Genomic DNA, 24,226 nt, shown 5'->3' with positions numbered 1-24,226 from the left:
TTGCTGAAAAAAGAAAGACTCTTCCCACCCCTTGTTTGGCAAGTAAGTCCACAATGAATTTGCACTCTCTTAATCCACTGAAACTTAGGGCCTGTTCGTTTCCTCTTAACTCTTAAGAGGAATCTTTTAACTTTAAGAGAAAAACTGTTGTTCGTTTCCTCTTATCTCTTATCTCTTAAAGTGCAATCATACAACTTTTTGTTTTCCAATGATACCCCCAAAAAGACAAACAAAAACTCTCATATATGGGGTTAAAATGGATATTTGATAATTTTCAGAATTCAGAACAACATTTTCTGCATTCAGAGTTCAGAGGAAAGAAAAGTTCACCAATACCAATATACCGCTTAATGTAATTATTGCACTTTCAGATGTCAGACTTCAGAGCAAACGAACAGGCCCTTAATTTCCATGTCCTAGATCAACTGCTTAAATTTATTTTTCTCATTTAAGAACTTCCAAAACACAATCTCTTCCTTTTGCATCTGGCCAATGACTAACATCGAATCACCTTCCACTATCAATTTTCTAATATTCAGCTGTTGTGCTCTCTTTACCCCTTCCAAGACCACCAAGATTTCAGCTCTTAGGGAATCCCCACTACCAATAGGACCAGAATACAAAGCAAAAATTTTTCCCTCATCGTTCTTGAATACTCCTATAAATGAAGAGCATGCGTTTCCTTTATTGCTACCATCGAAATTCAGTAAAACAAGTTAGATAATGTACATGAACATTTATTTGTAAGTGAATAAAGTATATTATTGTTTCATGTTTATATTGGTATATTTTCTGTGTATTACCCCTTAAAATGGACACTTATGAGACTCGTGTTAGTTTAGAATGTTCTCAGCCATTGGATAGACTTGGGGAGTTTATCCTGACAAGGCTAACATTGGTGTGTTGCCAAATAGTTGGGGCAACTTGTCTCAATTTCTAGGGTTAGACCAAAAGCATAGGTAGCGGGTGTTTGGAAGAAACATTGAACCCAAACCAATTTCCAATTATGCCCTGGACCTTGGAGATAGATGGGCAAAACTGGAAAGTTTCACATAATTCCAGGCTTGATTATGATACTACACTAAGTAGTGGATCGGGCTGCCTTTAATGTGCCAATTAGTGAGATCCATTAAGGGTCAAATATCTGGGCATGTTGGGGCAATTTAGTAAATTACTTGAGTGGGTGATCATAGTGATAGAATTGATCCCTTTGTCGGACATAGTGAATATTAGGGTTTACACTCTCCCTAATGGAAACCTAAATTGCCAGCAGTGGATTTCATCTGTGTTTGAAAATTTGCTTTTGCAAAATATATTTATATATTATATTATTATTTTATGAAAAATGTTTGCAAAAGGTTTTAATCCTAAGATCTATCCGAGCAGAGAATGTAACACTACACCTTTTCTAGCCAGGGGACAGGTCCTTCCCTGTCGGACAGTGTTCTGATGATTATGGGCCGAGAGGTTACTTGTAAGAGACCATTATAGGGCTGATTACTTGATGGGCTTTATCTCACATAAGTCCATTATCCTTGGGTCTTCATAAGGTGGCTGAATCCAATGATCATTTAGGTGTATATGTTGGGCCCAGATTGAGCCCATGCTGATTAGCTCAGGTGTTCATTGCCCTAAGTAGTGAATTCAGCCCAATCTCTATTAGAGGTGGAGTCGAAGCCTCATGGACTTATGTGAGCCCTTCGTGAGGTCCCACACCATACACTATCAGGCTCAAAGTGGCCATGCAACACTTTGGGATGTGAGCTTTTAAGAGAAATGGGCCTAAGGCCCATTACTAATATGATTAGTTAAGCTGTCACATGGCAACTTAAATTGTCATGTGATTTTGGTCAAAACTGGGTATGGAGCACTTATCCTCTTAGAAGGATAATGTTTATTAATTAAGAAAATAAAAGTTCTGATCCAAATCAAGTTTGGATCATCTCCTAGTCAGATTAGGAGTTAGCTCCATATAGAGATAAAGAGAGAAGCGGGTGAACCAGTCTTGGACTCTCTCTTCTCTCTTGTCTCTCAAAAAACCCATCATGACCTAGCCATTACAAGAACTGATTTCTGTCAGTTTTCTTCTATGTTTTTGCAAGAGAAAACATCTAAGAAATTCAAGCTCACTCATCCCACTCAATCCAAGCCAGTTGGATAGCAGATTTTCTGAAATCAAAGTTGTTGAATTGATTCTCTCGTACGTTGCACCATCTTCAGTTGGAGGCCGATTTTGGGACTAATATTGGGCATGAACTTCCACCTTGGGTGCTAAGATTTACGATCTCTGTATTAGGTATAATATCCTTTCAATTTGGTTCCAAATTTAGTCTGGTTCAATGCAAGACCAATCCTAAAAATACAATTTTCAAATTTACCGAAAACTGGTTCCCGAAAGAGTTAGAAAATTTTTTGAAATTTTGCCCAACCATCTAGCATGGTTCGGCCATCCATATGATGGATTCTAAACCCATCTAACAAAACCAACATCCAGAGGGGACCAAACTAGATTGGGAACTTCTTTAATAGGAGATGAAAATGCCACTTCTTTCCAATTCTTAATAAATGTAGCATGGAAAAGTGTTGCCAAGTGTTGGAAAAAACTTGATGCACAAAATTAATGGTAAAATCAACATCCAAAGACATTTTTTCATTAATAGACGTAGTTGGAAAACACTTGGGAACATAGAAAACCTTGTGGTACTAAGCTACAAACTTCTTGCCCATCAAAGTTTTGATAAACATTCGAGAAAAGAGAACACATTTTGGTATTACTAGAGGGTACACAGATCCATCCAGAAAATGCGTTGTTATTGAGCCATATCAATGTATTTCTTTGCTAAAATTTGGTTCCATGGTATGTATTTTATAGACACTTTGGAAAACATCAAACCTTGCAGTACTAAGCTACAAACTTCTTGCCCATCCAAGTGTTAATAAACGTTTGTGAAAATAAAACACATATTGGTATTACTACCAGGCATTCTGATCTATCTACATAAAATGTTGTTAATAGCCCATATCAGCGTATTTGTTAACTAAATTTTGGTGCCACGCTATGGTTTGCTATGTTCCCAAGTATTTGCCAACTATGTTTTTTCATTAATTTAAAGTATCAACACTCTTCAAAATGTCTATCAAGTAAAAACAGTGGAAACAAATTTTAGCAAATAAATATGTTGATATGGGCCAATAAAAATGTATTTTTAGATAGATCGGCGTACCTAGTAATAATAGCAATATGTGTTCTATTTTCTCACATGTTTATCAACACTTAAATGGGTAAGAAGTTTGTAGCTTAGTACCACAAGGTTGCTATGTTTCCAATTTGCCATCCACGTTTTTCCATGAATTTAGTGTATCAACCCACCTCAAAATGTCTATCAAGTACATATAGTTGAACCAAATTTTAGCAAACAATTACACTAATATAGGCCAATAACAATGTATTTTCTGGACAGATCAACGTACCTGGTGGTAATACCAATACGTGTTCTATTTTCTCAAATGTTTATCAACACTTGAATGAGAAAGAAGCTTGTAGTTTAATACCACAAGATTTACTCTGTTCCCAAGTATTTGCAAGCTATTTTTTTTCCTTAGTTTAGTGTATCGAGCACCAAACCTCTTCAAAATGTATATCAAGTACATAGGTGGAAACAAATTTTAATAAACAAATACGATGATATGCGCCAATAACAGCGTATTTTCTAGACAGATTAGCGTACTTGGTAGTAATACCAATATATGTTTTATTTACTCAAATGTTTATGAACACTTGGATGGGTAAGAAGTCTGTAGCTTAATACCACAAGATTTGCTATGTTCCCAAGTGTTTACCAGCTATATTTCTTCATGAATTTAGTGTATCAACCCTCCCCAAAATGCCTATCAACTACATACAGTGGAACCAAAATTTAGTAAACAAATATGTTGATATGGGCCAATAACAGTGTATTTTCTACACAGATGATAGATCGGCGTACCTATAATAATAATACCAATAAATGTTTATCAACACTTGGATTGGCAAAAATTTTGTAGCTTATTACCATAAGATTTGTTATGTTCCCAAGTGTTTGCTAGTTATATTTTTTCATTAATTTAGTATACCAACCTTCTTCAAAATGTCTATTTGGGCTGTACTAAATAGACATTTTGAAGAGGATTAATATATTAAATGATAAAATGTAGCTTGCAAACACTTGGGAACATAGCAAACCTTATGGTATTAATAGAACACACATTGGTATATTTTTTCATTAAGCTACAAACTTCTTGCCCATCCAACTGTTGATAAACATTTGAGTAATAGAACACACATTGGTATTAATAACAGGTATATTGATTAGTGTAGAAATATGCTATTATTTGCCTATATCAATGTATTTGTTTGCTAAAATTTTATACCACAGTATGTACTTGATAGACATTTTTAAGATGGTGATACGTTAAATTAATTAAAAAATGTAGTTGATAAACATTTGGGAACATAACAAACCTTGTGGTACTATACTACAAATTTCTTACCCATCCAAGTGTTGATAAGCATTTGAGTAAATAGAGCACATATTGGTATTACTACTAGGTATTTCAATATGTCTAGAAAATACGCAGTTATTGGCACATATCAATGTATTTGTTTGCTAAAATTTGATTCCACCATATTTACTTGATACGCATTTTGAAGAAAATTGATACATTAAATTAATTAAAAAACATAGTTGACAAACACTTTCAGGAACATAGCAAACCTTGTGATATTAAGCTACAAACTTCTTGTTCATCCAAGTGTTAACAAACATTTGGGAAAATAGAACACATATTAGTACTAATACAATAGTACCAAGTATGTCGATCTGTTTAGAAAATACGTTGTTATTAAACCATGACAACGTATTTGTTTGCTAAAATTTGGTTCCGCCATATGTACTTGATAAACATTTTAAAGAGGGTTGATACATTAAATTAATGAAAAAAAAATGTAATTGACATACACTAAGGAACATAGGAAACCTTGTGGTACTAATCTACAAACTTCTTGCCCATCCAAGTATTGAAAAACATTTGAGAAAATAGAACACATAATGGTATTTCCATTAAGTACACCGATCCGTGTATAAAATACATTGTTATTGGCCCATATTAACGTATTTGATTGCTAAATTTTGGTTCCATGATATGTACTTGATAGACCTTTTGAAGAGAGTTGATACATTAAATTAATTGAAAACTGTAGCTATCAAATACTTGGGAACATAGCAAACCTTCTGGTACTAAGCTACAAACTTCTTGCCCATCCAAGTGTTTATAAACATTTGAGAAAATATAACACATGTTGGTATTACTACCAAGTACACTGACCTATCTAGAAAATACGTTATTATTGGCCCATACCAACGTATTTATTTGCTAAAATTTGGTCCACTGTATTTACTTAATAGACATTTTGAAGAGTGTTGATATACTAAATTAATGAAAAAAATGTAGTTGGCAAACACTTGGGAATAACAAACCTTGTGGGTGTACCTGGTAGTAATGTCTAGACTAATTTTTTAGAAGCGCAAGGTGTAGGGGTCAACTTATGCCTGAGGCACAAGGCACAAGGCGAGGCATGCACCTTTTTAAGCAAGATGCAAAAAAAAAAAAAAAAAAAAAACTAAAAGATCAAAAAAATGTCAAATAAAAAAAATGCCAAAGAATTCAAAAAATGCAAAAAGAATAAAAAAAATATTAAACATAATTTAATAAAAATATAAACTTAAATTTTAAAATAAATGTTTTAAAAAACCTATTATCTAAAATTAAAATACATAAATATAACATGTAAAGCATATTCAAATGAGAATTTAAAAATAAAATCAAATATATAAAACATTTTCAAGCATATAAAACCCACAATCTTTTTTTTCTCAACTGCATTACGTCAAGTAGCTAAAATATATTACATTCCTAACTCTCTGAGTCGCCTTTGTGCCACATCCCTTGAGACAAGGGGTGGCATGGGGTTCTAGAGCTGGAGCCCCCGACCCAACCGCTAGACACAAAAAAAGGTGCACGCCTGGGCTGAGGCGCAAGGCGCACCAGGCATGCACCTTTTAAAAGGGTTGTGCCTAGGACCTAGGCAAGTGCATACCCTAAAATGCACCTCGCCTATGCGCCTAGGTGTGCCTCAGGCACGCCTTTTAAATCACTAGTAATTTTTATCAAGTACATAGTGTGGAACCAAATTTTAGCAAACAAATAAGCTGATATGGGCCAATAATAGCGTATTATGTAGATAGATCAACGTACCTAGTAGTAATACCAATATGCGTTTTATTTTCTCAAATGTTTATCAACACTTGGATGGGTAAGAAGTGTGTAGCTTAGTATCATAAGGTTTGTTATGTTCTCAAATGTTTAACTGGCTACATTTTTTCATGAAATTAGTGTATCAACCTTCTTGAAAATGTCTATCAAGTACATATCGTGGAACCAAATTTTAGCAAACAAATATGTTGATATGCACCAATAACAATGTATTTTTAGACAGATTGGCGTAGTTGGTAGTAATACCAATATGTGCTCTATTTTTTCAATTGTTTATCAATACTTGGATAGGCTAGAAGTTTGTAGCTTATCACAAGGCTTGCTATGTTGCCAAGTTTTTCGAGCTACATTTATTTATTTTGAAAAAAAAAATTGAACTTTCCTTAAATTCCAATGCATTTACTCGACTTGTGGGGCTTGACTATTCAACTCCCACATAAGGTGAAGAGGAAGCTCCTTTTCCCTCATCACCCTCTCTTCCTCTATGTATGTTCACCCTGGCCAGATCAGCATTGTCTTCCTACTTGCGACAATGAAGCCAGAGTGTCACCTCTACTCTTGTCACCAGCCATATCTTCCTCAGTCCATCAACACAGAGAGCCAATGATCTTGGAATATCCTCAAGTTTCACACAATATCCTAGCTCTCACCGTATGCAGATCACTCGTATCAAAACTTTCAAGGATCTCACCCAGGGTTCTAACAATCCTGGTAAGATTGTTCCATTCCACAAGTTGAAAGGAAGCCCCAACAGTTTAACTATGAAGCTTTCTTTTGCAATTTCAACTTCATTGCATGACATGCGCCACCTCTTTACGATGATGCCCTTTCTCTGTTTCTACCAAAGCTAGTTCAACCTCTGTAAGACCCACATCCAATTTTGCCCTTATCTCGCTAAAAGGAGTCACCAATGCTTCAGAGTTAATTTTTAATTTCTCTACTACTATTTCCGACACAGTTCTAATCATGTTCTTTCCAGTTAATAATATGAGACTCTATTCCCAAATGTCTTTTTTCACCTCCAATCCTAACCTATTTATTTTTGTTGAGTTGCTAATTGTGATCTCTGTTAGGCTCAAATATCAGCATTTGAATCAATTTCTTTCTTGTTTGATGTCGATACCATTTTCGAGTCAATATTTCTATCACCTCTTTCGACAACTTTACTCTCCCCTCTTTTCTCATTTTTTTTTATTTAGAAGCATGGAGCCTTGGAGTTTGTCTGCAAACACCCTCCAACCAGCATTCATCTTTCTTTCCAGTAGGCATATCAACTGCTTTTTTTCCCCTTTTCCAAAGGATTATAAGACCTCTATGAGCCATCCTCTACTGTTCCATTTTAGGATGGCTTCAAAGAACTTCCTTGCCACTGACAGTCGACTCTTCCATCCAGTCTATTGACTCTATTTCACAAAGTATATCGATCCCTCAATGAATCCTTTCAACCAAAGAATTGAGTCTTGTTCTAGGATCATGATTGCTCTCTTCCCCTCTCTCACCTTCAATGCCCATTTACCAACCAAGCCATGCCTTGGAACCAGACTTATTGTCTTGACCCAATGAATCACCTTAACAATTATTGTTTCAATGATGACAACTTTACTTCTTTCTCTTTCAGAGAAGATTCTTTGATTTCTTTCCTCCCAAACTATCCAAGAAATAGCTGCTCTTACACATCTCCACAGAATTTTACCTCTCCTCTTTGATCCTCTAACAGAAATGAAGGTAAACAAGCTCTGCACATTGGGTGGGGGTGGGGGGGATCCACCTGCAACCAAATAGAGAGAAAACCAACTCCAGATCTGAGAAATAAAAGGTCATGAGATTAATAAGTGATAGCAACTCTCACCATTATCCTTACATAAGAAGCACCAGTGCGGGGACAAACACCAATTAGGCCTTTTTCTTTGAAACAAATAGCAAGTGTTACTTTTTTCTAAGAAAGCTTCTAAACAAAAGGCACCTATTCTGGGAGGAATTGGCTTACCCCAAACTTCCAAAACTGGGTAAGGTTGCCCACACCAGCAATTATTGCCAGACATTCGATTTTTATTTATTTATTCAGTAACTATTGGGGGCATTGCAACATCCTGACCTCAAGATAGGCAGTGGAAAATGACTAACATTCATTTTCCACTGCCTTAAGGATAGAAAAAGAAAAGGTCACAAAAATAATTGCTAAGACAAAACAAGAGCAGAACTACATCAGCAACAATAGATTAAGAAACTTATAAGAAAAACGCAATTGGCAATTTGGAATGTACCTGCAGTTGTACAACAGTATTCAATTGATGAAGTTACTGGATCCAATTCCTGTGCAAGTTGAAAAATTATGAAAACCATCACAAAAATCTGAAACTTATTTAATGTAGGACAGAATAACCGTTCTATAAATAAAAGAGGGCACAGAAAAAAAAAATGTCACATGAAGATTCTGGTTTCTGGTATATTGAACAAAGCTTATTCTAACAAGAGAGCAAATATAGAGAATAACTTTGTTGAACACTATGCCATAGTTCAAAGGTATTTTTTTGGTAGCCTAGTTCAAAGGTAATTAAAGAAACCTATAGAAGAGAACAACCATACATTAAACTACTGAAAATATATATATTTTTGCTTGTAGGGAGCATAACTAGAAAAAAGATTAATACAATTATCAAGCATTCGAGCCCTTTATGGATGCTAGGACAAAAGGGAAACAAGAAAAAATGCAATCAACTCTAATGGTACATTCCAGAAACCATACTACCCAAAATGATGAGGTCCCCATAAAGCTCAGAGCCTCAGACCTCCCTACCAGTTCCAGCCAACCAATCCAGAAAATAATTACTTTTCGACACTCCACAGAGAAACCATGATCCACTACATCATGTAGTAAAAATAATCTTCACCAGCCAACTGACAGAATGATGCTGGTTTAATTTAAACTTGACTATTCTTGCACACCTTTATCAAGATGAACACAGCACTGTCCAGGAAATTTTAGTCAATCATGCCTACATGATGGCTCTATTTATGATAACCAAGTCCATAAAATAAGCATAGGAATTTTTTTATTTTTGATAAATGGTAAGGAGCTTGTCTTAATATTCAAGTAAAAGTTGGGCAAGAAACCCTCCAAAAATGTGGGGACTCTATATATGCACAGATCATATACATTCAGATCCTATAAAAAAGAAACTCAAAAAATGGACAGCCAATAATCAGTAGGAATTATTGGGTAGAGATCTCTTTCTTAAGATAAATATTGTCCTACCACCTTTTCAGCATTTTTAGATAAACCCAAATAATAAATATGCCACAAATTAAACAAGAAGAATCTACTGATCTACACTTGCCATCAAGAAAACAAGACTCAGATTCTCTCTGTCTTCCACCAAAAAATTATATATATATATGTGTGTGTGTGTGTGTGTATCTGTGTGTGCATTGTCTTAAGATAGAAACTCACGTACAGCATGAAGCCTTGCAATTTTTGTATTCTTCTCCACAGCATCGATGCCCACTACAGTAGCTCCCATGCGAGCCAAAGGCTGTATAAACATAACAAAACATTATTAGAAGATTACATCCAAGATCCACACAAATAGCTTAAACATGATTTTAAAAATAAATGAGAGAAAGCGAGGTGAGGCCAATGTTTACACATTATCATAGCATATGTTCATATATACCATCCCATATCAGTTAATTTAATTTCTTTCAATGACACCATATTCTTTTCAGATATATGTACACATATTCTTGGAGAAAAAGAACATTTAACTGAAATGTAAGCACATCCACTAGAGGTATATATAAATGTCTTCTTTCAGACAGCAAAACTTTCAACAATTAAGTTCCATTTGATCCAGTGTTCTGATTTTACTTCCAGCCATGAAGGGAATAAGAAGCATTTACTTTGGCTAGCCTAAAAGAGGGTCAGCCTGCTTCAGACATAATATTCTTTTATTTTATCGACAATGCTTCCAACATTACCAGTAAAAAATAAATAAAGCTCGCAATTTATTTTTAGTGACAGAAAAAATCGAAAAGAAAGGAGAAGAAAAATGACCATTATAAAGCAACTCCAAAAGGCTAGACCCTTCTTAGGGAAGTATAGAAGCTCAATACCAAAGAATATGTAGGACTAGCATGCAGGATTGCCATTGTTTACATTATCTGCTTTTCTTGTCTTTGCAATAGGGCAACTTCAAAGGTCCTAATCCAACTTGTATTATAAACATCTAGTCCAACTTCAAAAGGTCCTCTTCTCTATTCTGCTCTTCCTCCTCTATCAATCCTTTTGTCTTCGCTCAAGCTTAACAAATATTCTTTTAGCTGCTTCTTCTCTCCCTATGTAGAACACACCCATCACCTTTCTATCTCTATTTCTCTATCAATCACCTTACTTAGCATCCCATTTTTATTCACTTTTCTTACCTCATAAAAAAATACTGCTTAATCTTCATTCTCCTCTGTCGAGTCTTCTTATTAGAAGAAAAAACAGTAGAAAAAATAAGAGAAAAGAAGAGAGAAAGAGAGAAGAAAGAAGGGAGAAGAGAGGAGAAAGAGTTACGAACTCCAATAGATCTGCGGCACCAGATTTTATTAATATATATAGAGCAACTATTAAAAGACACCAAAAAGACAAATTTTCCCTTGCATCACTTATAGTACATAAAACAATCTATTAACCCCCCCCCCCTCAAGTTGGGACATAGATGTCAATCATGCCCAACTTGTCACACAAATCGTTATGCCACAAGTGGTAGAGACCCTTGGTGAAGATATCGACAAGTTGTTCTTCTGAGCTGACATAGGGAGTGCACACTTCTCCACTGACAAGTTTCTCTCTAATAAAATACTTGTCCACTACAATATGTTTTGTCTTGACATGGAGGACCGGATTGGCTACAATGTTGATGGCAGCTTTGTTGTCACAATAGAGAGGCATAGCATTGTTAACTGGAAAACCCAATTCACGTAACAGGTTCTTTTATCTGCATGATTTCAGCAACTCCATGGGACATAACTTTGTATTCTACTTTAGCACTGAATCTGGCCACCACACTTTGTTTTTTACTTCTCAAGATGACTAGTTTCCTCCCACAAAAGTAAAATATCCATTGGTAGACTTTTTGTCATCAACTGCCCCTGCCCAATCAACATTTGTATGCACCTTAACTTTCAAATGCCCATGCTTCTGGAATAACAAACCAGCCCCTAGGAACTTATTAAGGTATCTAAGAATCCTCTCTGCAGCTTCAAAGTGTATAGTCTTGGGGTTATGCATGAATGGACTGAGGACACCCACAGCATAAGCAATGTCAGGTCTAGTCATGGACAGATATAAGTCTTCCTACAAGTCTTTAGTTCTTCAATCTTTTATAGCCTCCCCCTAACTGCCACCCAACTAATGATTAGGGTCAATGGGTGAATCCATAGTTGTCAAGGCGGCGCCTAGGTGACTAGGTGCTTTTCAAAAAGCGCCTCGCCCAAATGCCAAGAAAAAACATATTAGGCGCATGCTTAGGAGACTGAAACACATATATAATATACAAAATTTATTAAATAAAATAAATATAAAATATATAATATTTTATTGGTTGGTTTTAGTTTTTATAATAGGACATGTTGCATGTTATCATGTTTTTGTTGTAAGTAAAAACAAAATAATCTCAAGGGTTTCACTTTGACAAAAAAATCGAACTGAGGAAGAGGAGAGAACAACAGCCCTCCATCGTTCCGACACAGTCCTCTAAGTCAAGGTGAATTAATCAGTTTCCTCCATTTTGTTCTCTTTTTTCCACTGGTTTAAAACAATGGTTACACCCATTTTTCTCCACTTCCTTTTTGTTGGACTAAAACCATTCTCCTTTCCTGGTTTGAATCATATTGTTGGACTAAAACAGGGGCTCCGCCCCCTTCTTTTGTTCTTAAATTTCTTGCGTGTTTTCAGCTTTTTTCCCTCATTATTGGTGTCTGAAAAAGGAGCTCCACCCCTTCTTTTATTCACCATATTGTTCTTTTATTTCAGTTTTTTTTTTTTCACCAGCTTTTTTGGGTCAATAACAGAGGCTCTGCCCCCTTCTTTTGTTCTTAACTTCTTGCATTTTTCAGCTTTTTTTTGTTTTCATTATTGGTGTTTGAAACAGGGGCGGAGCCCCTTCTTTTCTTCTTTATATTTTTTCTTTTATTCTAATATTTTTTTACCAGCTCTTCTAGGTCTAGAACAGGGGCTCCGCCCCTTACTTTTCTTCTTCATTTCTTCTTTTATTTTAGTAATTGTTCTCATTAAGAAACACTGCAAGAAACACAAGCACAAAAGTGCAGAATACATAAAACCATAAAAACTAGTTCAGAAGGGGTAGAAACCATCGGCTTCTTATTTTTAAATTCCATCCCCTAGGCGCCTGGGCGCCCCATGGTCACCTAGCATCGCCTTGGTGCCTTGAAAACTATGGGTGAATCAATTGGTTTCACCCCTAACTTGCCTATGTCCTCTAATAGATCTACAACATAATTCCTTTGGGAAATAAAGATGCCCTTTTGAGAGTGGGCAACTTCAATCCCAAGGAAATAATGTAAGGAACCCAGATCTTTACCATTATGCCATCCACATATACTATTAGAGTTGCAATTTTCCCTTTCCCTCTCTTTACAAACAAAGTATGATCTTACTAACATTGTTTAAACTCCACCTGTTGTACAGCCAAATGAAACTTACCAAACCAGGCCTGAGGTGACTGCTTCAATACATATAATGATTTTTTAACCTGTAGACCTTCTACCCACTATCTTTGGCACAAAAACCAGAGGTTTGAGTCATATACACCTCTTCTAGATCACCATTCAAAAAAGTATTTTTAATGTCCAATTGGTGAAGATCCCAATCAAGATTAGCTGACAGTGAAAGGAGAATCCTAATAGAGTTCATCTTGGCTACTGGGGTGAAGGTCTCTGCATAGTCCACTCAATACACATGTGTAAACCTTTTTGCCACCAGTCTGGCTTTGTATATTTCTACCGTACCATCAGCCCTATGCTTCATTGTGAAGTATGAATACCCCACTTACATCCTACTAGTTCTTTTCCTTCAAGAAGATCTACCAACTCCCAAGTGCCATTCTTGTGCAAGGCATTAATATCTTCCTTCATTCCATCTGTCAATTCAGGTATGGATAAATCTTTTGCCACATTCTTAGGAACATAAATGTTAATGGAGAAAAGAAAAGCATGATATAAAGGTCAAATATGATCATAAGAAACAAAGTGGGAGATAAGGTGATTAGTAGTACAAGACCTAACACCCTTTCTCTTAGCAATAGGAACATCAAGATCATCAATAGAAGGAGAATCAATATCAAGAGGGTCAGGCATATCAATAGGAACAAGTGTACCTAGTTAAGGAGGTTGCCTTTGGAGAGTCTAATGATGTTGACAGCATAGTTTCAGGCTCCACGGCTCTTGAACTATGCTGGTCCTTGTGGCGACAAAGAAAAGCATGAAATAGAGGAGGTAGTTGAACCTAGTTGTGTTTCTCCTCAACCCTACTCTCCCCCTAAGGAGAAACGGGAAAAAAATGTTCACTCTCGAAAAAGGATACATCTATGGAAACATAGTACTTACGGGAAGCAGGATCAAAGCATTGATACCCCTTTTGAGATAAAGGGTAACCTAGAAAGACACAAGGGATAGCACAAGGGTCAAGCTTACCACGAGCAGGAGACAAGTCATGAATGAAGCAACAACATCCAAAGACACACATTGGGGTAGAGAACAAAGGGACATTAGGAAACAAAAGTTGATGTGGGGCATTACACTCTAGCAACCGAGATGGCATACAGTGTTATGGGCCCGCGCGTAGGCATGAGGTGTTATGGGCCCGCGCGTAGGATCAGATTGTCAATAACAATCTGATTTCCTATAAGATCTTCTTTCTCCACCTCCAAACAGGTGAAGACCAAATATATGTCAACAACTTTATGCTTGAATATTTTCATCTGATATCGAGCACTTTAAGGCTTCACCTCCCTCTCTTGTTGCCTCATTCCTTTCTTACACACCATCACTAATACCAAATCCAATTGATTGTGCTTGAAAGAGAAGACAGTTCCATTCTCTGTATCTTGTGGAATTTGAAAGTAGATTAACAAGAATTTTTTTATAAAGTTCACTTGTCAACTCCATGAAAATGCATGACCGTCTATTTGATGACGATGATTGGAACTCTAGTTTGAAGGAATTCAAAGAAGTTCAATAGAGCAGATATGGGAAAGGCTTCGTCCTTTTTTTTTTTTTTTTTTTTTTGAACAAAGATTACTTTCATTGCAAAAAGATAGGGGAAGCATGTAGATGAAGAGATGTACACAACATTCGGCCAAAAAGCCAAAAACAAAAGCAACACAAGAAAACAACCCTCAACATTTATACAGGCAATGTAATATCACAATACAAAGCATCCCTTCGCACCCTAGATTTAGCTAAATCATCCGCCACACCATTGAGTTCCCGAGGTACCCATCTAAAATAACAATAGAGGTCAGAGGTGATTTCCTTAACCTCACTGAAGAAACTGTTAAATCTCCAAGGGTCATCCTCCTGATTGTTCATCCAATGGATCACCAACTTTGAGACTCCTTCCACCACTACCGAGGTAATGTTAAGAGCCATCACAAATCTCAGTCCAATCAATAAGGAACGGACTTCTGCTTCAACAGCCTCCGCCTCCCCAATTGAACCACCAAAAGCCCAAACCAGGTCATCATTGAACTTTAAAATGCAGCCCCTAATCCCAGCCTGTCCCCTATGGCTTAACGTCCTTCTGCACCTCCCATCAAACTGTAAAAGAAATTCAGGAGGCCTTGGAGATAAAATGGGACTGTTGGAATCTATCCCACCAGAAGACCTCAAGACTTCCCTCAAGTTTCTCTCCAAGTCCCCAAAAGAAATACTTCTGAACTGGATTCTTCCTTTCAGCTCTTCTAAGATTGACATCTTACCTTCAAAAATTCTCTTGTTGCGCTCATCCCAAATGCACCACATAACAGCACGAACCGCTGCTTTCCCAAAGATAATGTCTCTCTTGCCTAACTTGCATCCAGGCCATTGGTTAAGAAAATCCTCAACTGAATTAAGAGGTACCCAATGGTAACTGCTATAAAGATCAAGAAAAAACTGCCAAATAATGCAGGCTATCACACAGTTGATCAAAAGATGGCCAGAAGATTCCCCATCCTTCATGCATATGACACAAATACGAGGAGCAATATACAAATGACCCTTCCTCTTCCTTAGAATCTTGTCAAATGTGTTGATGCAGCAACAAGAAGCCTCCCAAACAAAGCACACTCCAAAAGGTACCACAGAGAGCCAAATCTTTTTGCTAGGGAAAGAGGGAATGTTGTCAAATGGCCCTTCCTTAGAATCCTGTCAAATGTGTTGATGCAGCAACAAACAGCCTCCCAAACAAAGAACCACACTTTAAGAGGCACCACAGAGACCCAAATCTTTCTTCCCTAACTTGGTGGCAGGCAAATATGGGAATGATTGGGAAGCCTTAATAATGCTTAACTCCCATAATTTTGTAAATGTTGTTCACCATGCATTTTTCATGTAGATCAGGAAAAAAACATGTACTCTTTGCAAAAGTTTCGTGGAGACAATCTCGTAATGTGTATCCCCTTCTAAAGAAATTTGAAGAGAGAGAGAGAGAGCAATTAGAATTCATAGGATGCATACCTCCGACAGAATCCCACCTCCACAACCAACATCCACAATTCTTAGTCCCTCAAAAGGCTTGGCAGAAGATGGATCCTTTCTGAAATGAATGTAAGAATATTAGTATTTAAAATCTCAAGCAATAACCTCTATTTTTAGTTGACTTGTATAAATGTCTTTGCATATTTTCATGGTTAAATGGAATAATTTGAGTTTTCATAGTCATATCAGTTTAAGTGAAGCCATTTTTATGAAATCAACAGCAATTTGTATTAATTATCATAAAAGAGACCTGACCTACCTAACAGGCAGAAGGCACAGTACAAAGAAACAGAAAAGAGCTGACAATACTTTATTAAAATCATAAAAATCAGATTACAAAAGAGCCCCTGGACCTGGCATCCCCAATTACACCCGTGTAGCAACACCTGCCCTGGCTAAACCATCAACTAAGAAATTGACAGATCTGGGAATCCACCTGAACAAGCAGTTTAGAATTCTACCAAAAAAAAACAAGGGTTCCCTAACCAATGATCTGAGTCTCCATGGAGGGTCCCTCCCCTGAGTTGAAACATGTAATGACCACATTACAGTTCCCATCAATGAGCGTGACCCTCTAATTCTGTAAGGCAATCAATTAAGACCTTGGATTAGAGCCTTCAACTCTCTGTGGTCTATCAACAGCAGAATTCAATATAATATGCCAGAATTCTTCACATACCATTATTCAATGAGCAATTCTTCACATACCACACTTTACTCTTTACTTTCAAACAGACCTGCATTTCTCTCCCCCCACAATACACCATGAGATTTTTTTTTTGAAGAATAAAGATAAATTCATTAAAAGAAAAAGAGAATACAAGAGAAAGGTGATAAGAAATCACCCAAGAGAAAGCAACAGACACAAACACGAACTCACTACCTTTGACACTAGATTACAGCCAAACAACACAAAAACAAAAAGCACACTTCCGGACACCTTCAACCAACTCCTTGAACTGCAGAACCCCTGACATAATCTCCCTATTCCTCGCCCTTGAACACTCCATGCTGCCGATCAACATCCTCATCCCACTTCTTTCTTCCCTCCTCAATTACTACTTTCTTCAAACTCTCTTCCTTCCTCTTTCTCTCGAACTCCGCAAAGGCCTTCATAGCAAAAGCAACTTCATTCTTTTGGGGTAGCACCCCAACAAATCTTGTGAGAACAAGTCCAAGATAATTGCGAGGCATTCCAACTCTTGCCAAAAGAGAAAAGAAATGATTCCAAACTCTACAAGGGAAAGGGCAAGAGAAAAAAAAAGATGATTGGGACTTTCTCTGCTCTTGAGACATAGAATGCACACATGTGAGGACAAGCACCAATTTTTCCTTTTTTTGGAGGCAATCACATGTGTTGAACTGTTGATTATTTGAAGAGAGGCCTCCCTACAGAAAAAAACTAATTTAGGGGGGTATGGACCAATCCACAAAGAATTCCAAGGAAAATGAAAGGGGTGATAAAGTGGCAGATTCTACAACTCTAACAAAAGAGGAAACTGGAAGAACAGCCAGACAACTAGGAGCCCACACCCTCTCATCTGAACCCAAGAAAGGAAGAAATAAACTGTTCAAACTGGATATAAGGTTAACAGATTCTTCCATTTCTCTCTAAGCAAACCTCTTCTAAAACCCAAGTTCTAGGCGATGCTACCTTGAATAGAAAATATCACATCAGAGATGGGTTTGTTTTTAGTCAAAGAAATGTTATATATAGCCGAGGGTAGAGACTGCAAAAAGGGGATTCTCCCCACCATAGATCCTCGCAAAATAACACCTTGTTCCCCACTTGTGGATCATATCTAATGAAACAAGAGAAAGTCAGCAATATAGTCAAAAATAACTTTTTTTTTTTGAGAAACAGTAAAGTATAATTGTATTAGTATGAACAAAAAATGTACAGCAAGATGATGTACTAAGGAAACAAGAAAAAACTGTTCCCTCTAACCTTGATCCCCACCCTGCTTTACAAAAAGATCATCCTGTACATAAAAGGATTCAAAACCTACACCCTTAAACAACCAGTGACCAGACAACCAAGAGAACATCTTCCCCACAATTTTCTGAAAAATGGAATCAACAGAACTTATCTTGCTCTTGAAGATGGCTTTCAGGCTTTTGGTGACATCTTATCACCTTCTGCTGCACTTCTTTTTTATTCTAATGAATTTTCTCTTTATCTTCAAAAAGAAATCTTGCTCTTGAAAATGTGTGCATTTCTTACCAAAGGCACCAGAATACCACTGTTGGTGTTATAAGCAAAATAGTCAAAATAGCTTTTCAAGGATACCTCGAAGTAAGATTTCTGGGGGGCCCAGAATCCCACCCATTGGAATCCATGCCATAAATACTCCTGATCATCAAAGGCCACAAAGCCCCACTCTCCTTAGGAAACCTCCACAGTCATTTCCCCAATAAAGCAATATTTTTTTTCTTCCAAACTCCCAATTCCCAACCCACCTAATTCCTTACCTTAGGTAACATTGTTTTTTGAGAAAAGGTAAAGTACATTGTATTGTATTAGTGTCAAAACCTTTTTCTTTTCTTTTCTTTTTTTTTTTGTTGAGAAGAGGTAAAGTACCAATTCATTAGAATAGAAAAAAAAAAAAAAAAAGACCCATGTACAACCAAAGGCTATACAATGGGAGAATACATAATACATTAGACCACTATCCCATTCGTGTTTACTAAAAGGTTTTCATACTGAATGAGAGAATTAAGGAAAGCACTATCTATGGCTAGCTGTGCAGATGACCAGGATAACAGCTTCCCAACTATTTTCTGCCACATTTCCTCCTCTTGACAGCCTTTGCTTCGAAAAATCCTTGAGTTTCTTTCCTGCCATATCAACCAGAAAACTGCTCCTGGGACCAATTGCCATAGAATTTTCCCTTCCTTACTCAAACCTTGAGGTCCACCAACCTTTTACAAAAAGCTTCTGCTGATGCTGGGTAGCAACTTTTGATGGCAAAGATTCTGAAGATTTTCACCCAAATGTTGTAGGTGAAACTGCAATGCAGCAACAGGTGGTCACCTGATTCTTCTACTCTGTTACATAACACACGTTCAGGTGAAACAATAACCATTTCCCTCCTAATCAGGTTGTTTTTTGTAAGAATCTTGTTCAGACAGGCAGACCAAACAAAGAAAGCCACTTTTGAAGGGATATGCTTGCTCCAGATTGCATACCAAGGGAAATCCTGCTCGTTCTTTTGAGCCAGTTTACTATAAAACGATTTTACTGTGAAAAGACCCTTGCTATCCGCTGACCACACCCTTCTGTCCTCTGTGTTAAAATCAATTTACATGCTGTACAGATTCCAAAAGGTTCAATTGGAGTAGCTTTCCAAAAGGTTCAATCTCCCAATCATTCAATGCTCTTCTAAACTGCGGGCTCCGGAGTCCAGACACGATCCCCATTTTGAAAGTGCACACAATCAGCCACTTTTGCCTCCACATCAACTGTGATTGCAAAGAATTCTGGGAAATCATCCTTTAACAAATTGTTTCCACACAAGCAATCCATCCAGAATCTAAATCTGGTTCCTCTCCCTACTTCATACATGATTTCCTTGCTAACAAAACTGTAGCTCTTTTCAATTCCTTTCCAAACCGAGCAACCCAACAACTGATTTGCTTCTCCTGGACCCCACTTCTCATTTCTTATACTGTATTTTGCTTGAATTACTCTTTTCCATAGACAACTCCCTTGCTGTCCAAACCTCCAGAACCAGTTGCCAAGCAATGCTAAGTTCAATTCTCAAAGTCTTCTTATACCCAATCCCACATTCTTCTTTTGTTTACACACCTTTCCCCAGTTGACCAAATGAACCTTTGGTGACATTTTTCCATTTTGTCAAGTGGTCTTTTTTCTCATTTCCTGGATCCCATAGGAAATCCCTGATAATTTTTTCTATTCTCTTTAAGACCTTCACAAGATCTTTAAAGAGGTATTCACAAGATCTTTAAAAAAGGTGGATTTAATTAGAATTACCTACAACCCCTAGAAATGTATTTCTTTTTCCAGGTTGCCAGTTTTTTAGCAAACCTTTAAATGACCTTTCTCCTGAAAAGTCACATCCCTAGGCACACCCCCAAAAGCAACCCAAAGTATTCAATTGGCCAGTTCTTAACCACACACTCAAAGAACTAGCACACTCCTTATCTCTCTAGGATCAAGATGAAGCCCCACCAGATTGCATTTAGAACAATTGATGAACTCCCACCAGTTCTTAACCATACAACTCAAAGAACTAGCACACTCCTATACCTCTCAAGGATCCCTTTCAAATTGCCAATATTAGGGTTGCAACTCGGGTTGGCCCAAGTTAACATTTTACACTGCTTTGGGCTTGGGTTTCAGGTCAGGCCCATTCAAATTTTGACAAAAATCCCAACCCTAACCCACCCAAGCTGCACCCCTAGCCAATATCTTGAATGCTTCTAATTCCCATTAGATGATGGTATCATCCACAAACTTTACATGATAGACCACCGTCCCCTCCCTACCCACTTTAAATGTTATGGGCCCGGGCGTAGGATCTCGCCACGGAGCGGTTTGCTGGGAAAACTCCTTGCCTTTCCCTTGCCTTCCCTTTGCGAGTTGACCCTATGATGGCGGACTGAGGGGTGATTTGTTCAAGAAATCACCTAACTCTCCTTGTTCTCTTCTTGACTGAAAATTCAATGCCTTTATTGAATAAATCAGCTCCTTAAATAGGAGATTACAGGAGGGTTTCCTTCTTGTATTTGGCTAAGGTAGTCCCTCTCTTATCGCAACTTAAACTTCTATCGAAACTCAAACTCCTACTTCTAAGGGAAACACAAAAATAGGGGATAAGGGAAAGGTACAGCTAGCATGTGGGCCCTGCTCTACGTTGGTGTGCGCGACCCACCTTGCTGCTGCTGTGAAGTGCCTGCTGTTGCCGTGTGGTGTGTGCCGCTGCTGTGCGGTGCGTGCTGCTGCCGAGTGCTGCTGCCGTGCGGTGCATGCTGCTGCCGGGCGGCTGGCAGACTGTACCGCGGCGCGCTGCCGGGCGGTGCGTGCCGCCTATGCCGTGGCACGCTGTCGGATGGTGCGTGCCGCTAGGCGCGCTGCTGCCTATAGTTGCGACGCAGCGTGTTGCCGGGAGTCGTGTCCATAACATTACACCCCTCCTGGGCAACAAGCTTGTCCTCAAGCTCGAGGTCGGGGTAGGCGTTGTGCAGGTCGGTCCATGGAATCCAAGTGGCCTCTGCTGATGGTAGTCCGTCCCAGTCTACTAGAACCTCGAAGGTGCCCTGATTGATGCGTGACTGGACGAGAGCTCTAGGTTGGAGGATGGGTCTGCCATCCTTGAGAGGGGGTAGAGGAGGCACTTGCGTTGGGGGAGTCCCTGTAAAAGGCTTTAGCAGGGACACATGAAAGACATCGTGGATTTTGTTGTGCTCGGGTAGTTCCAGTTGATAGGCAACCTTACCGATCTGTCGAAGAACTTTGAAGGGCCTGTAAAACCTTGGGGTCAGCTTTTGGGGGGCCCGTCGCTTGAGGGAGAGCTGTCAGTAGGGCTGAAGCTTTAGCCAAATGAACTGTCCTGGCTGGAAGGTGACCTCGCGGCGGTGCTGATCATAGGCTATCTTCATACGTGCCTGTGCCTGCTGCAACCGTAAGGAGACTTTAGCCAGTAGGGCATCGCGGTCTTGGAGGCTACGGTCTACTTCTTCCAACCGTGTTGAACCCGGTTCGTAGGAGAGAAGACGAGGAGGGTCTCGCCCATACACCACGCGGAAGGGAGTCATGCCGAGGGACGAGTGGTAAGATGTGTTGTAGCAGTATTCGGCCCAAGGAAGGCAGTCCACCCAACGTCGTGGTTGGTCCCCCACGAAGCAACGGAGGTACATTTCTATGGTGAGATTGACAACCTCCGTTTGTTCGTCCGTCTGTGGATGATAGGCGGAGGAAAAGGCTAGGGTCGTGCCCTGTAATCTGAACAGCTCCTTCCAGAAGGTGTTGGTGAAGACTGCATCCCTGTCACTGACGATGGTCTCGGGCAGCCCATGTAAGCGGAAGATGTGTGTGAAAAAGGCGTGGGCCACAGAAACTGCGCTGTAGGGGTGGGACAATGGAATGAAATGAGCATATTTTGAGAAGCGGTCCACCACTACGAATAAGATGGATTTCCCTCCAACCTTAGGCAAGCCTTCAACGAAGTCCATAGAGATATCGGTCCAGATCTGCGTTGGGAGTGCAAGGGGCTGCAGGAGTCCTCCTGGGTGTAAGTTCTCCCACTTTTGTTGCTGACATACGGAGCAGTTCTGGATGAAATCCCTGACCGAGCCTCGCATACCATGCCAATGAAAGTCTGCACGAACGCGGTGTAACGTCTTCTGTGCCCCTTCATGGGTGGCGTTGTGGATGCTGGCGAGGATAGCTGGAATCAAGGGACAATCGGTTGGGAGATATACCCTTCCTTTGTACAGCGCAAGTCCCTCGTGGATGGTCCAGTTTGGTTTGGTTGTGCCCGACTGTAACTCTTGCATCAGGTCTCTCCACGTGGGTGATTGGGGCAACACACTCCTTAGGTCCTCCAGTAGGGTCACGCGGGGCTGGGAGACCGCGCAGAGGTGCGTCATGTCCTCTTCCCGCCTGGACAGTGCATCAGCGGCCCGGTTGGAGGCTCCCGCCTTGTGGTCTACGCGGAAGTCAAATCCTAGCAGTTTGCTTGCCCAGTGTTGTTGGGGTGGAGTAGTAAGCCGTTGTTCTAGAAGGTATTTGAGGTTGTAGTGGTCTGTCTTGACAATGAAGGGTCTGCCCCACAAATACGGCCTCTAGTGCTGGACGGGCTTGGCCAGTCCGATCAATTCGTGCTCGTAGGCCGGTAGCTTGAGGTGCCGATCTGCTAGTTTGCGGCTAAAGAAGGCTATGGGGTGCCCTTTCTGTTGCAGTACTGCTCCGATGCCTATGCCAAACGCATCACATTCTACCGCAAATTCTTGCTCAAAGTTTGGTAGTTGTAGCACGGGGGTAGTGGAGAGTGCGTCCCTTAGGTTTGTGAAGGCAGTGTTAGCTGCTTCATCCCATTGAAATGCATTCTTCTTCAACATCTTGGTCAATGGGGCCGCCAGGAGTCCATAGTCCCTTACAAATTTGCGGTAGTATCCCGTGAGCCCCAAGAATCCGCGGAGAGCCCTGATGGTCTGCGGCTTGAGCCACTCCCGGATGGCTTGAATCTTGGAATTATCTACCGAGACTCCTTCCCTGCTGACTATATGGCCTAGGTAACGGACCTGCGGCTCTCCAAAGGAGCACTTGGTTTGTTTTAGGAAGAGCTTGTGCTGTCGCAGCAACTCCAGAACTGTCCTTAGGTGACAAACGTGCTCCACCCACGAAGTACTGTAAATCAAGATATCGTCGAAAAATACTAGGATGAACTTGTGGAGGTGGGGCCGAAATACCTCGTTCATCAGGGCCTGGAATGTAGATGGGGCATTGGTGAGACCAAAAGGCATGACTAGGAATTCAAAGTGGCCGTGATGCGTTCGGGAGGCTGTTTTCTCCACATCTTTAGGGGCCATTCGGACCTAGAAGTAACCTAACCTGAGATCCAGCTTAGAAAAGTACTGAGACCCATGGAGCTCATCTAGCAATTCGTCTACCACCGGGATCGGGAACTTGTCCTTGACGGTTCTACTGTTGAGCTCCCTGTAGTCCACACAAAATCTCCAGGTGTCGTCTTGCTTTGGCACCAACAAGACTGGTGAAGAGAATGGAGAGCGGCTGGGGCGTATGATTCCCTGTTCCAACATCTCTGCACACTGCCTCTCTATCTCGTCCTTCTGTAGGTGCAGGTAGCGGTACGGCCTCACGACGACAGGTCCTGCCCCTGGTATTAATGGGATCCGATGGTCACACGACCGGCTAGGTGGAAGGCCCCTAGGTTCTGAGAACACGTCTGAAAAGTCGGCAAGAAGCCTCTCCATCTCCGCAGTGTGCAAGGCGTCGCCATGGAGAGTATGCACCTGTGGTTTCCTTGCTCTCATCTTGGTCCCTTTCCAGGTGACCCGCTTCCCATGTAAGTCAAATGTCATGGTCAAGGCGCTGAAATCCCATAGGATGGGGCCGAGGGTGATGAGCCACTTAATCCCCAACACTATGTCGAACTCGTCTAAGGTCAGTACAAATAGATCTACG

The 24,226-nt window shown here is 39.6% G+C and overlaps 1 protein-coding gene across 1 annotated transcript in view; it reads right to left on the bottom strand.

Annotated features, from left to right (window-relative positions):
- COQ3 (coenzyme Q 3) overlaps positions 1–24,226 on the bottom strand; it is a 54,493-nt gene that overhangs the window by 17,274 nt on the left and 12,993 nt on the right. The window contains exons 3-5 of the mRNA XM_010275164.2: positions 16,036–16,114; positions 9,768–9,845; positions 8,577–8,625 (exon numbers count right to left, since the gene is read on the bottom strand). Coding sequence (XP_010273466.1) covers positions 8,577–8,625; positions 9,768–9,845; positions 16,036–16,114 — 206 coding nt within the window. The remainder of the gene's footprint in view (positions 1–8,576; positions 8,626–9,767; positions 9,846–16,035; positions 16,115–24,226) is intronic.

This window comes from Nelumbo nucifera, chromosome 3, assembly GCF_055504915.1.
Source record: "Nelumbo nucifera cultivar China Antique chromosome 3, China Antique-T2T, whole genome shotgun sequence".
Classification (NCBI taxonomy): Eukaryota; Viridiplantae; Streptophyta; class Magnoliopsida; order Proteales; family Nelumbonaceae; genus Nelumbo; species Nelumbo nucifera.
The sequence above is the reverse complement of the archived record's forward strand: the minus strand, read 5'-3'. Positions and strand labels throughout refer to the sequence as shown.